The sequence below is a fragment of the Siphateles boraxobius genome, unplaced genomic scaffold (genome assembly GCF_051911475.1).
Source record: "Siphateles boraxobius isolate OS27281-9 unplaced genomic scaffold, OSU_SipBor_1 16, whole genome shotgun sequence".
In the NCBI taxonomy this organism is placed as follows: domain Eukaryota; kingdom Metazoa; phylum Chordata; class Actinopteri; order Cypriniformes; family Leuciscidae; genus Siphateles; species Siphateles boraxobius.
Genome location: NW_027508766.1, coordinates 16768997 through 16783504, shown reverse-complemented (window position 1 = coordinate 16783504; position 14508 = coordinate 16768997). Strand labels below are relative to the sequence as shown.

The following is a 14508-nucleotide window of genomic DNA, read 5'->3' as shown; positions in this document are numbered from 1 at the left end:
ATAAAGTTGAGCAAAACAAGCACTATTATGGCTTTGTTTTTGTGCACATCTTTGTATCAATCCACTTCATTTTTCACAGTAATTTCTGACATTTTAATTTGATTTTAATTGATTTTCAGTCATTAAATTTAAATTAGTCAAAACAAAATTGCAATGAACTTATAACTAGCCTGCAACTTTTATTTTTATGTAACATTTTGTGTACTTGTTTTTTTTTTTTAGTGTAGGGGTGAACGGGCACAACCTAACGCGGGGCTAGTTGTAACACACTTGTTTTAAATACTTTCACACATGCAAGCATAACACACTTTAGTGTATTTACTAGTTGCCATATCAACAACAATAAAAATCTTTGGAAGATATCATTGAACATTTATTTAACAATGGCAAAAGTAAATGTCTTACTTGTGTCCATTTTTCATCTCTGTTTTTTGTGTTTATTTAAAATTAGACAAATCTCATATTATTTTAATCTCCAATCTGTACTTCTATTCATCTATAGCCTACTTTTATGAATTCTATTGAGAAACCATGAGAAGACTGTGAGTCAATGTTCATAAATGATTAATTAATATTATGATTTTAACTATGTACGTTTTGTGGTGTGTTTGTTGTCAAACTCAAAAAAAGATATTATTAAAAAATGCCATTATTTTAAATGAAAAGCTTAATAATTGTATTTTATTGAGAAAATATTTTAGTTTGTCTTGTATATTTTTTGATAACATTTTAATCTGTCATACGGTCATGTTACAATGTGCCCCTCACATTTACAACTTGCCGCACCTACGGGACATTCCATTCTTTTGGGGTAAATCAAGAAAAAAATTGCACTGTATTAATGAAACAAAACCACATAATTGTATCAGACGTGTGAAATTAATGCGGAAAAAAAAATAATACTCTGAACCCTAAGTAGGTTTACACAAACTGAGAAAGCCAAAAAGTGTTAGGTTGTAGGTGATCAAAACCTTCACATGTAAAAATCACCTTCAAAAGCTGCACAAGAAACAGTGACAATCATGTTATGCATATCACAGGAAACCATTTAGTCCAATTTACTCAAAACATTGCAAATATATACATCTATTCCAAATTTCTTCTGCAAAAGACTCATTTTAATTAACAAATGTTCAGTAGAAGTTGATTAGGCGTTTAATGAATAACGACAGTGCTGTTAGCGCTTTGTCCTGTTCAGTTAGAGAATCTATCGAGATTCTTCTTCCGGTTCTTCATTTAAAAAAGTACAGAAACAGCGCCCTCTACTGACAGACTAGCAGAATAACACAATGCAAATGTCCTCGTGCTACAACAACACCTTTTATAGTAGATCCTCCTTGGACCCAGGAATATTCTTTTGTCCACTAGATGGGACATTATATTTTAGTGAATTTCTCTTACAACATACATGTCACATGTCACAACCTGGGTGTCCTGTAAAGAGCACATTCAGGGCTTTTTAGAGATACCAAATGTTTGGAGGTTTTACCATTAAAACAACTTTTCCTTGATCTTTAAAAATGTCTGACATTAATTTAGTGATCAAATGTAGCACTCTTATGGAAATATGATATATATTGTAATTATAATTTAAATTTGACTACTTTTCAAATTGTATTTCATAAACCAACATCTCAGGAAAACGTTACGGGGTTTCAAATCAAAAATGACTTTCTGTTACAGAACAGGGCATTGATTTCATACATGTCCTCATAAGACATCAGGACTTAAATCATGTTTATCAGGCATTTTGGGAGACACAAGTGAATATGGAAATAAATTATACATCAATATTCCTATGAAATAGAAGATATTATTATTAAAATGTTGCTAATTATTACTCCAATTATTACATTTCAGTTTTCATTAAATGTTGTTCCAAAAACACATTAATGTGCAAATTAGATACAGTGTATAGATACACTGCATTGAATGGGAATATTAGTTTATGCCGATTTTACCCACATATTGCATAAAGTAAAATGGTGTATCAATTCATTCCGTTATATCTTTCATAAAATAGTAGAGAATCATCTTTATACATATTTTGGTTAAAAAAAAAATCCTGAAACCCCCAAATTTATTGGAGATTGAAAAAAAAAATATATTGTTTTTGCCTATACATATCATTTCATGAGTCCTGGTGTCCACTACAGAGGACATAGCATATGAATAAAATATAATTTTTCAAAAATGTTTTTTTTTACCATTTGTTTCTTATGCTCTTAAAAATATGATGACATGAAAAACAAGGTCTCAGGAGGAGATAGCTGTAGTCTCTAAAGATCTGTAGAAATTAAACAAGCATGTTTATTGTTTATTTTAATTTTAATTACATGTACAGAACATCCTTACTGGTATTTTTGTGTATCAAAATGTAATGTAAATAAAGAATATGCCCTAGAAACATCTAATGTTATGAAAGAAGCCTGAAAAAATTTATATTGATACCACATGACACACTTAAGAAAAAGTCCAATATGTACAGTATATTCATTTTATCTAGCTCACTCCAGTGATTCTCCATCACTCCCCCGAGAGGGAAACTGCCCGTGCTCTGAAGGATCAGTCATACTCTCCTCCAGACAGAGTCCCTCCTGAGCGTAGTACTCGAATTCTGTTTCTTCTCTCCAGGACATTTCCACACTGTGGTAGTCCTCCAGATCCTCAGCATTAGCGTGACTGAGGGCTAAGCTCAGGATTTCTCTTTTCTCCTTGTAGAAGCGGAGTTCCCTGCCAGTTCTCCTGGCCTCCGCCAACTCCTTGACGGCCAGCTGCAGCTCTTGGGAGAGCAGACCGGAGGATTTCTGCTCTTTCTGTAACCAGTCCAGCGCCATGTGGCTGCGCGTACGCTCGTCTATACGCTGCTGTGAGTAGTAGTGGATCACGTCCTGTAAAAGAGACAATTAAACAAAAATGAGAAGGTTTGACATCAAATTGACAGCATTGGATCTATTGAGAACAGGCTTTTTTACTGGGGTCAAAAAGCAAAACCCAGCATCCTCATAGCAACACACTAAAATACACAGAGCACCTTTGTAACTTCATGGAAACGCCCTGGCAACCACAGCACCCTAGCATAATGGTGGTGAACTACTGTATGCACAGCACTACTCACATTTTCTAGAGAAAGGATTACAAAAAGCCAGCTTACCTGACGGCTACATCTCATCTCCCGAAAAGCCTTCAGAGTGCCATTCCAGTGCAATAGTTGAAAAACTGTCATTATTTCCTATGAAAAAAATTTATTGAAAACAGTCAAAAGAGATTATATTATAACTAAAAGGCCTATAGTTTGTGTTGATGTGTAGACAAAGATACATTGCTGGAAGCCAGTGATCAGTTTGTAAAGTTTTAAATATGGATATTTATAAAAAATAAAACAAAAGATTGCTTCGCTCCAGAAACCATTAACCATGGAGTCGTATGGATTACTTTTATGATGGATGGATGTGTTTTTTGTAGGTTCAAGAAGACAGGCTCTACTCACTCCCCTTATAAAGCTAGGAAGAGCCTGTAGGATATTATTTAATATAACTCTGACTGTGTTCGGTTTAAAGAAGAAAGTCATATACACCTAGGTTGGCTTGAGGGTGAGTAAATCATGGTATAATTTTTGGGTGAACTATTCCTTTAACTTGTAAAATATATTTGAGGGAAAATTTCAAAGTAGAATAAAGCTTTTAGGTATGTTCACCAGAACTAAGAGGCCTAGAGTTTGTGTTGATATAAATAATCAAATTCTCCGAGACATCATCACGTGATGTTTATTTTTGAAGCGTGTTGATCATATTTAACACATTACCGTGTCTAAACAGATGCGTATTGCTTTATCATTTTTTTCTTCACTGATGTCATACTGGAGAATAGTGTAGACGGCGTGTGAAACAGAGCTCCATAGTGCGCACAGTGTGAAAATTATCTGGGGTTTTTTCCATGCACATTAATTTTTGCTCATATAGGCTCTGGAAAGTCATAGTTAATAGTGAATATATGTTCCCCATACTAAAGTGTTACCTTTAAGTCATTATTCACAGATAATCTTCACTTCCCGTGAACTGTTCACTAATGTAAATGGATCACTGACCAATGTCACATGTTTGTACAGAAATCATTCTAATATGCTGATTTGGTGCTCAAGAAACAATTCTTATTATTAACTATGTTGAAAAAAGATGTGCTACTTAAGATTTTTGTAGAAACTGATACATTTTTGTCAGGATTATTTTGTCAGAATGAATAGAAAGTTCAAAAGAACACCATTTGTTTGAAATAGAAATCTTTTGAAACATTATATCCTTCACGACCATGATCTTTTGATTCATTAAATGTATCCTTGTACAATAAAATAAATAATTTCTTGATTAATTCCCCAAACGTTTGAATGGTAAATATTAATTCATTCAAAGGATCTGATTCAAAATAATGATTCTATGATGTGTCATGTATCAGGGCTGATATTAAGTGACTATCATTGAATAACATGGACATTGCAGTCTGTACCTCACATAAAGCTATCATATAACTTTTGAAAACTTGGAATATAGTCACAGTAGTAATGAACTAGGATATGGACTAATCGTATGATGGTTTCATGGTGCTTTTGTATCCTATTTGAAGCTTGAAACCTCCAGGACCCAATCATTGTCATTGCATGGAAAACCGCATCTGGAACATCATTCAAAATACCTTCTTTTGTGTCCCACGGAAAATAGGAACTGGCAGAATGTCATACAGATTTAAAATGAGTTCCAGCTAGACCAGCAGCACCTAACCAGCATAAACCAGTCTAGACCAGCTGGTCTTTTCGGAAGGGTAACATAAAGGCTGTTTTTTTCTAACCTGAAATTCCAGCATGGTTCTCCCAGTGTTCAGCTCCAGCATGAGGCAGTATGCTCCTATACTAGTACCGGGGTCAGATGCATCTGAAATGTTACCCTGTGAACAGTGGGACACAATGACTTTCAGACGTGTCATCACTCAGCCCGAGCAGACACAAATACAGAAGGAGGTCTGGGTTTCATTAGACACCCCCTTTGCTTTGTAATTCAGTCGGAGCAACTGGTCTTTATTGTTGGAGGAGAAAAGGCCAAGACTGCAGAGGATAAATGACATGAGAGTGAAGGGAGACCACACATGCACACCTATACACACACACACACACACACACACACACACATACACACACACACACACACACACACACACACATACACACACACACACACACACACACACACACACACACACACACACACACACACACACACACACACAGAGAATGTGAAAAACTTGGCAGCTACTTTCAGGTTTGGGGTGAGTGAGGGTGGCATGACTTTTTTCCTTGTCGAGTTTTTTCATTTGGTACAAAGCCAATTTATCATTGGAATTAATTATTGGCTCTTAATTTTAAGGAATAGAACCAGAGCAAGGGCACGGTTCTATAACTACAGTGGGTGGCCTTCCGTACTTCCAAACTACACCGGGAAAGCTTTAGTGCTGTATACACAAAGAGTAATGTACAAATGAGCAAGACTGTATCAATGAAATTTGTTGCTACTGTTAATAGCGTACACTTGACAAAATGTCCTAAACATCTTGTTAATCTCAGCAGTGTAAACGGCAAACTGTTTTTAAGCAGCTTTGTAGTGAGACTCACGCTAGTGGTGCTGACGGCTTCTTTCACGCTGTGTGATATGAACTCAGGAGTGATGCGGCGGCAGGGCAACTCATTAAACGTGGAGTTCATCAGAGCGATACGAGCTGCATCACGTCTGGCCTCTGCTTTACTGTAGCAGTACTGTCAGTGAGAGAGAGGCTTTCAGTTTATCATCATCATGAAATGCTGAAATATGATCATTCGCACTGATTGGGTAGGCTTTAGGGTTTATTTTATTCTTGATAACACAAATACTCTAATTGGACTTCAAAGGAATTGTACACCCCCAAAAATGATACGGTCACAATGATTAACCTCGAGCAAGTCATCAGTGAATAATGGCATACATTTCAGTCAGTTTCTCACAAAAAGCTATTGTATGTCTTTATTAGACTTAAAATGCAGCATGAGTTGTGTGGGACGCTTTTGTAATGCTTTTGTGTCATTTTATTGAGCAAATCAGCTTAGTGATATGAAAGGTATACAGGCTACATCTTTGTGTAGGTGACCATTGTTTTCCGTGCTTGATGAGTGAATGATCCGAAAAAAAAAGTTCACAAATATAATATATTGTTTAAATTTTGACTGCCTTTAGTTATTATTTTGGAATTAATGTAAAAATGTTAAAAACACTAACTTGATCAAATTTGTATATGGCAACCAGGGAAATGTGACAACATTAAGTGTGTCACCGTTATGTTCACTTAGTTTCTGTTTTCGTGGACTGTCAGTTTGTTTTCATTTGTCACGTGTCTTCCTCGTTCAGATCCCGCCACAATGGTTACCATCATTATTAGTTTGTTTGTTTCAGCTGTGTTCTGTTAATCATCTTGTTTGAGTTTCTATTTAAGTTGTACCATCACGTTCATTCTCTGTCTGGTCTCTCTTGCGTTTATGTGTGTTGCCTCCATTTGTTTTCCTTTTGGATATTTGTAATTACACTCATGTTGGAACTTCTGCCTGCCTGCAACAAGTGTGACAAAGTGTAACTGGGACATGAATTTACCTTTCATTTTTATAAAAAAAATAATAATAATAATAATTTGTACGATTTGTCTAACCCCAGTGATGGGTAGGTTTAGGGGCTGGGTCAGGGGTAGTACATTCGTACGAATTCATCAAATATGTACGATTTAGCAAAAATGAGCTCACCTTGAAAATACGTACAAATTGTCGTGAGATCGGATTGGGTTGTCAGTGATATACTCCCGTGTCTCAGTTTAGTTTAGTCAGTTGTTTTAATGTTAGTGTTTTCTCTTACATATTCCTGTGTTCTAATTATTTTTGGATGTCAAACAAAGTCTGAGTGAATCTCGTTCGTTGTGCTTGCTGACCAGAAGTGCGAAACAATATTCTAAAGTATTTTATTCTGTATTTATTTAAAAGTATTCTTTTAAAAAAAGTAGGTATATGCTTTAGTGTAGTTCTTCTCAAGAGCAGCCACATTCATTGTCATTGCATGAAAAAGAGCAGTCAGTACAGTCTTCAGATTATCTCCTTTTATGTTTCATGCAAGTAAGAAAGTCATACAGGCCTGGAACATGAGAGTATGTAGAATTTTCATTTTAGGGTGAACTAATCCTTTACGTTAAACTAGTCCTCAAAAACATGTCTGAAACACAGAGCCAAGCAGAATGTCTAACCACATCACAAGATTATTTTGGATGATGTCTGTGAACCACATGCTGAGATTAGTGTCTGGATTTTTTATATTTCTTAAAACCTTTGCTGTGCAAAATAATTATCATGCCATTACATTTACAAGTAGTGCTGGACTGAAGATGGAATTCTGAGAATTGTTGAGAGTGTTTTGAGGATATAAGATATAAGAAAAAAAAGGTTCTGGGCTATTGCCCAGAAGAATTGGAAGAGATTGTAGAAACCCTTAGGACAAATGATCTCTGTGATCTACTTTAGGCTTACAATGCTTTTGGGAAGTGCAGCCCAGGTCTTTGATCTCAAAGAAAACTCCTTTGAGCGTTGAACCGAGCTTCTTTGTGAATGAAATAATCAGTATAAAGTGTGAGAGTATTTCCCATGTGCTCAATCCCTGATCAATGATGATCATTTAGACAGTAGTATCACTGAAGTGGTGATTCCCTGGTGTGCTTCATTCTCTCCAAAGGACAGTCGCTAGTACAGAATTATCCACAAATTACATTTATTTCAAATAGAAACCATGTAACAACATCAGAGTTTTAGATCCTTCTAAATGGGCCATTGCAGTGATGTTTTTCATGCATTATAATGTCAACGTCAGATAGATTTTTCAAACGCATGACTGATGTCATATTCTTTATAAAATACCCTTGATTCCTAGTTTATTTTTTAAATAGTTCAATCATAGAAGAAGAAAAAAACATTTCAGAATAACAAGATCTGTTCCCAATCATGTCACGCACTTCACAATGACAAATGAACAAATAAACTCATTTATTTTCAAGATTAATTTCAAAGAACATTCCATTTCAACTGAAGTAAAATGCCACATACTGATTTGCGGCTGGCAGGAGTAATTTAGCAAATAAGAACCACCTGTTGGCCCTCCTCATTTTCACACAAGAGCCTCTTCTTTTATGGCTGAACTGAATAGCCTACTGATGACTTCAGGAAGACCTGATTTAGTAATGGAATTTAACTAGAATTGTACCAAAATGAAGATATTAAAGGTAATTTGAAACTAATATTTTGCTCAATAATAATTTTTAAAAATCACATAAGAAAAGGTGCCTGTAGGAATTTATCCAATACAGTACATGCCAAATAAAAATGGAGTGGAAATTCAATTTAAGTTCACTTACCTTAAAATTTCCGAAGCAGCTGCCACCTGGTAAGGTGACGTAGCACGTGTAGGGAGGGCTGGGTGAGGGAATGGACTCATAGACTACCAGATTCTCTGTCTCCATCATCACACCTTTCACTTGTTTCTGCTCCCAAAACTTGTGAAGCATTCCCACAACATTCACTAAGCAAGAGCGGGAAAGGGAGAATCTTTAGAAATGTGATCAAATACATTTTGATGTGCACAATATGCACCACTTTAAAAGTAAGAAAGTATGATTTCTCTCACCCAAGACATAATGACTTTTACTGTACAAACGGTATATTCTATCCCCTAAGAAAACTTTCTGCATGTTTACATTTAAAAAAACATGCTTTTAGTATGATGTATAAGTGGTTTAAGCATGCGCGCGAGCACACACACACACACACACACACACACACACACACACACACACACACACACACACAAACTGTCATTATTTAATCACCCTTATGTTGTTTCCAAAACGTATTATTTATTTTTTTCTGAACACAAAATAAATTAGTCTTGTTTTTACATTAATAACATTGTCTTGTTTTTTCTTCTTACTTCATGCTGAAGAAAGAAGCTAATATAGGTTTGGAACGATCATACATTTTCATTTATGAGTGAAGTATCCCTTTAAGATGTTAAGATGATTTGGGATGAATTCCATATATTGAGTATTTTATTTAAATCTTGCCTGTTAGTATTCAGTATATCACTAATAAGTTGCAGAGGTTCAGTTGTTTATAATGTCTAAGGGTCTAAGTGGTTACATAAGAGGTTTTTGACTGCTGTGTTTATTGAAATTGTGCCTGTTAATCAAACAAACGTAGTTCAGACAGTGTTACTTTTATACTGAAACAATTTTATACAGATCTATGGCTCTGATACGCACATCTAAGTCACCCGACACGTTAGTCGTAATCATTGCAACAGGCAAATTAATGTTAAAATACATGATTCATTATTGAGCATTTACATTGAAATAAACGACTTTTCTCTTTAAAGTATGCTCAAAAATAGATTCTGCCCAATTGGCTTGTCAGAGTGAAATTCAAACAGGAAGTTAAATTCTGCAGCATTTAAAGGCATTGTTCACTCAGTGAATATTCAGTCACCATTTAATCAGTCTCATGTCGTTCTGAACCTGTATTTCTGACTTTATTTATTCTGTGGAAACACAAAAGAAGGTATTTTGAAGAATGTTTTTAATGCTCTCTCTCTTTTTTTACAATGAAAATGAATGGGGTTTAAAACAACAATGGGTCACGCTGACTTTTGCGATATATACAAAATTCACTGAGACATTTTGTTCCACAAAGGAAAGAAAGTCATACAGGTTTGAAACGACAGGAGAATGAATAAACAATGACATCAATTTTCATTTTGAGGTGAACTATCTTTTTTAGTGAGAAGTGACATGGTGTATTTCCCAAAATACATGATATAAATGTACGCATTTGGCAGACACTTTTATCCAAAGCGACCCACATTGCATTCTAGATATACATTTCAGTTCATGCAATGAACCCCTTAGATATTGAGCCATGCTCTACAGTTTGAGCTACAATAAAGCTTCCCTAAAAATTTTGATTATTAGGTTAAAACTTTGCAGAACGTTTTTAAATCACTTTTATGCTGTACAATCGTAGAGAAACCAAAAGATAGATATTATTAATAATTGCATGTTTGTTTGTTGTAATTTTACGTCATTCCATTACTTAACATTTGAAAACACATTTGTTTACCTCCATGTCAGTCTTTCCATTTATACCAACATCCACTGTAACATTAGTGTGACGCCTGTCCAGCATCAGCACATGGAATCATTTTCCTAGCAAAACAAACAGGTGTCCATGGACACATCAGGGAGTTGTGGTGTGATTTCAGTGTTTCACACCCACAGTAAGTGCAATGTTTGTGCAGTCTTGCTTTAATCAGCTCAAGCATATAAAGCACACCCCCCTCTAAAGGGGTCAGCAATAATATTGAGAAGGGGAACCAAAGGTATATTTTTGTAAAAAAAAAAAAAAAAAAGACCATGAATGTGGGAACACAGACTTGTTTTTACAGCATGAAATTTCCCAGCTTTTTGTTTGTTTGAAAGAGTCACCTGCTGCGAGCACCGCCCAGTCTATGTTTGTGGTTCAACACACACTACGTGAGTGTTTAATTCCAGTCTCCTGGTGTATGAACTGCCTTGTTTCAGCTGAAGTGGAACAGAAACAAAAGCTGTGTCTGTGAATGATTGAGCTTTGGTTTAATCAAATGATTGATCTGACTGAATTTCATCAAACACCCCTAAAATCTTATTGTTTTATCACTGTGTCCTCCCCTGACTTGCTAAAAAATGTTTGTTATAGTTACTTTTTCCAGTATCATCCTTAGTAATGGCAGCCTATAGGCCATAGGCGGCATAATAGGTCAATGTTCAGCACAGATCGCTGCCTAAACTAAAACAAATGTAAAACCGCACTCTTCAACAATATTATTTTAAAAACTTGCCCACAAATGTGTGAATGTTTGACCAAAACACACTAAATAATCACACAGTAATATTGTGAATTACAATTGTTTTCTATTGTAAATTCTATTTTATTTCTATTTGTAACTTATTCCTGTGATGGCAGAGATGAATTTTCATTACTTCAGTGTCAGATGATCCTTCAGAAACCATTCTAATATGCTGATTTGCTGCTCAAGAAGCATTTCTTATTAATAGCAATGCTAAATAAACTTGTGAATTAATTATCATATACATTTTTTTTCAGGATTCCTTGATGAATTGAAAGATTTATTTAAAGATTTAGAAAAGAACAGCATTTATTTGAAATAGAAATAGAAATAGAAATAGAAATGTTTTGCAACATTATAAATGTCTTTACTGGCATTTTTTGTAGCTATTTAATCAGAGGCAATTTACTCTAAATTGTCATTAGAGCAAGACTCAAACCCGCAACTTTCTGCACTCAAAGGATAAATACATATCATGAGCCATCTGTTCATAATACACATAAGGAGTTGAGCCACCGTAATTCAGAAATCCCAGAATTAATCCAGGGCCAGCCATTATTTATTTCAATAAATATATATATATATATATATATATGCCAGGACAAGTCCCGCCTCCACAGTTCTCATCTATGCGATACTGCATTGCTTCTTCATGACAGGAAAGAACATGAAGCACAAGGTGAAAGATGAGAACATCTACTCTTCTTCTACTAGGTCTTACTCACAGTCTTTGAAGGTTCTGTCATCATCAGAATCGGGTCCAGACATGATTTCCAACTACAAGTCTTACACGTTCTACAGCAATCCTCCTTCTCCGTCTCCAGCTCTCACATGCTCTGGAGAAGTTCAAAACATCAGTTAAGCTCCAGAAAGGGTGAATATGTGGAGGTCCCCTATTAGCCTTCTCCTCTCTAGTCCCAGAGCAGTCTGTGGAGCCCTATTACGCCGGCCCCCGGGGGTTCTCTTCAGTGGCTGGCCCACCTTTTGTCAAGGGTTGAACTAATTAGCTGTGAGGTTGGTTGTTGCACTGCACTCCCTTATATTCACACACACTCTCAGCACTATACACTCTCACAGCCTGTTGCACACTCCCACTCGACTGAGTCGAATAAGCCCTGGCCCAGGAATGCAGCCCCCTTCTCCATTCATCCACAGCATGCCTCTGCCTTCTCCTTCACAACACGCTTTACATATGTAGTGCCCAACAACTCACAGAAAAAACATCCAAGATGGACACCAGACAACGTCTGACTGTTTTATTGACCACTTAAATAGCTGTTTAACTTAACACGATCCTGAAATTGGTGGGGAACAAAACATTTAAAATGTAATTATAAATCATAGCATTAATTTACAAAGAGACTCACCACTGTCCTTGTATGTAACCCCAAAATGGAAGGACACTTACGTTAAAGGATAGTTAACCCAAAAATGAAAATTCTGTCATCATTTAATCACCTTTATGTTGTTCTAAACCTGCATGTTCTGAGTAAAACAAAAAAAATACTATCTTCAAGAACTACTAGTGATCTGGACCATTATTTTAAAGTGAAAAAGATGTTTTTCACTTTAAAATAATGGTCCAAATCACTAATAGTTTCTGCATAGTGACTAGGTAACACTTGAGTAATAGTGATGCATTTTATGACCACGTTGAGAGTAAAAAAAGACAATTGCTAACGTCTCAAACACATTAATGTTCTGATTAGTAATTAATTAGTAATGCTTCATAATTTGTCATAATTACCTATATATTAGTTCTTAATGATGCAATCTCTTAAGTAATTATTGATTACCTAATAAGGAACTTAGTCCTAAATTGGATATTACTTACTGATTAGTTAAAATTGTTTCCATATCAGTTAATAGTAGTAGCTGAAGTGTTAATGTAGTACTACTCCTTAGTCCTGCATTACTTCCTGCATAGTTACCTATTAATGACGGACAATTATTCTAAAGTGTTACCGAATGTTGGTAACCAAACAGTTGCAGGTCCGCAGTGACTTCCATAGTGTGAAAAAAAAAAAAACGATTAAAGTCAATGGGGACCAGAAACCGTTTGGTTACCCACATTCTTTAATATCTTCTTTTGTGTTCAGCACAAGCAGGAAATAATACAGGTTCAGAACAACTTGAGGGTGAGTAAATGATGACAGAATTTCCATGACTGAACTATCCCTTTAAGCCCACCTAAAAACAAAACTGTAATATTAGTATTAAATATAAAATTATTAAAACGTGACATTTATTTTAAACAAAGTGCAAACATACCTTTTAAAAATAACAGTTCTCAAAGAAAACATGAACTACACCTGGTTACAGGACACCTGTGTGAACATGAGGTGAACTGACTAGCCACTAAAAACCACCTTTGGACCACTTCATTAAAAGTCATTGCAAAATTGGTTCAGAAAAGTGAAATTAGTTCTGAGAACAGCTCTTTTGTATCTAATGCAATGACATTCAGACATTTTTAGATGCGTCTTAGAATTCCAAATAGGAGTCCACTGTGTGTGAAAAACATATATTATTAATACAAATGTCCATGTTGCACTGAAACATTTGTTAGTTTGTGTGGATTCATTGTCAAACCCAGTGCTATGTTTGTTTGTGGTTTGCTTCTTTTTTTTTTTAAGATCGTGATATAGTCTAAGAATTGATTCTGCTCAGACAGCACTGTGATACTCTATGAGAAAACATTTCAATTTAGCATCTCTGAATGCCTATTGTTCCTTGAACAAATCCAAGTGGCGGACAGCATTCCTCTAAATGGTTCACTCAGTCTGGTGAACTAAAAGCACACTTTATTCCCTCTTCTCCACTTAGCATCCATGAGCCTACTTCCTGAAGCTCAATTCACTTTACATCATTGCCTAAACCACATTTTTCACGAGTCTGATGCCCCTTTTTAACTTTCTTGTGTCTTTCATTCTTGGGAATAAGGGCACCATTCATAGTCGAGCTCTATTATGAGACTGCCTTGGGAAGAGAGCAAGTTTAGCATAAATGACAATCACAGTATTACAGAAAGGAGGCTTCAGCACTGAGAGAAACACAGCTTGACAGCTGAAATGGCAAAAAAAGACAGGAGGAGAAATATCTTTTTGCAAGAATTCACAGAATGGTTTAATTGGCTGGATGTTGTTTTGTGGGGGGAGGGGAAACCCTATATTAAATTGTTTTTAACTATTCACGCTCATCTTTGATGATAAATAGCTGCAAGGAATTCACTGGAATGAAAGGACCACCTGGTGAGGGGAACCACTGAGGTCACTGGAACTTTCAAGCCTGCAGCTGTCAGATCAAAACCAACCCGGGAACTTGAATGTCAATCAAAAAAAAAAAAAAAAAAATCAAAAAAAGAAAGAAAAAAAAAACTTGGGTGGGTTTTCAGGGTTGAGTGACTCTTAAAAAGTGTGTGTGTGTGTGTGTGTGTGTGTGTGTGTGTGTGTGTGTGTGTGTGTGTGTGTGTGTGTGTGTGTGTGTGTGTGTGTGTGTGTGTGTGTGTGTGTGTGTGTGTGTGTGT

At 35.7% G+C, this 14508-nt stretch overlaps 1 protein-coding gene across 1 annotated transcript; it reads right to left on the bottom strand.

Moving 5' to 3' along the window:
* Positions 1-666: 666 nt before the first annotated feature.
* On the bottom strand, positions 667-12083 carry lix1 (limb and CNS expressed 1). Its single transcript, XM_077231033.1, has 6 exons — positions 11708-12083; positions 8461-8624; positions 5660-5800; positions 4843-4938; positions 3155-3232; positions 667-2891 (listed from the first exon to the last, which is right to left on the bottom strand). The coding sequence occupies exons 1-6, from the start codon at positions 11748-11750 to the stop codon at positions 2508-2510; spliced, it is 906 nt and encodes a 301-aa protein (XP_077087148.1). The 5' UTR covers positions 11751-12083; the 3' UTR covers positions 667-2507.
* Between the last annotated feature and the right edge of the window lie 2425 nt (positions 12084-14508).

Coding starts and splice junctions, on each gene's coding strand:
- lix1 (XM_077231033.1), bottom strand. CDS start 11,750: ATGTCTGGACCCGATTCTGATGATGACAGAACCTTCAAAGACT. Junction 4,939..5,659: donor AAGCCGTCAGCACCACTAGC/GTGAGTCTCACT, acceptor CACTGTTCACAG/GGTAACATTTCAGATGCATC. Junction 3,233..4,842: donor GAACCATGCTGGAATTTCAG/GTTAGAAAAAAA, acceptor TTTTTTTCATAG/GAAATAATGACAGTTTTTCA.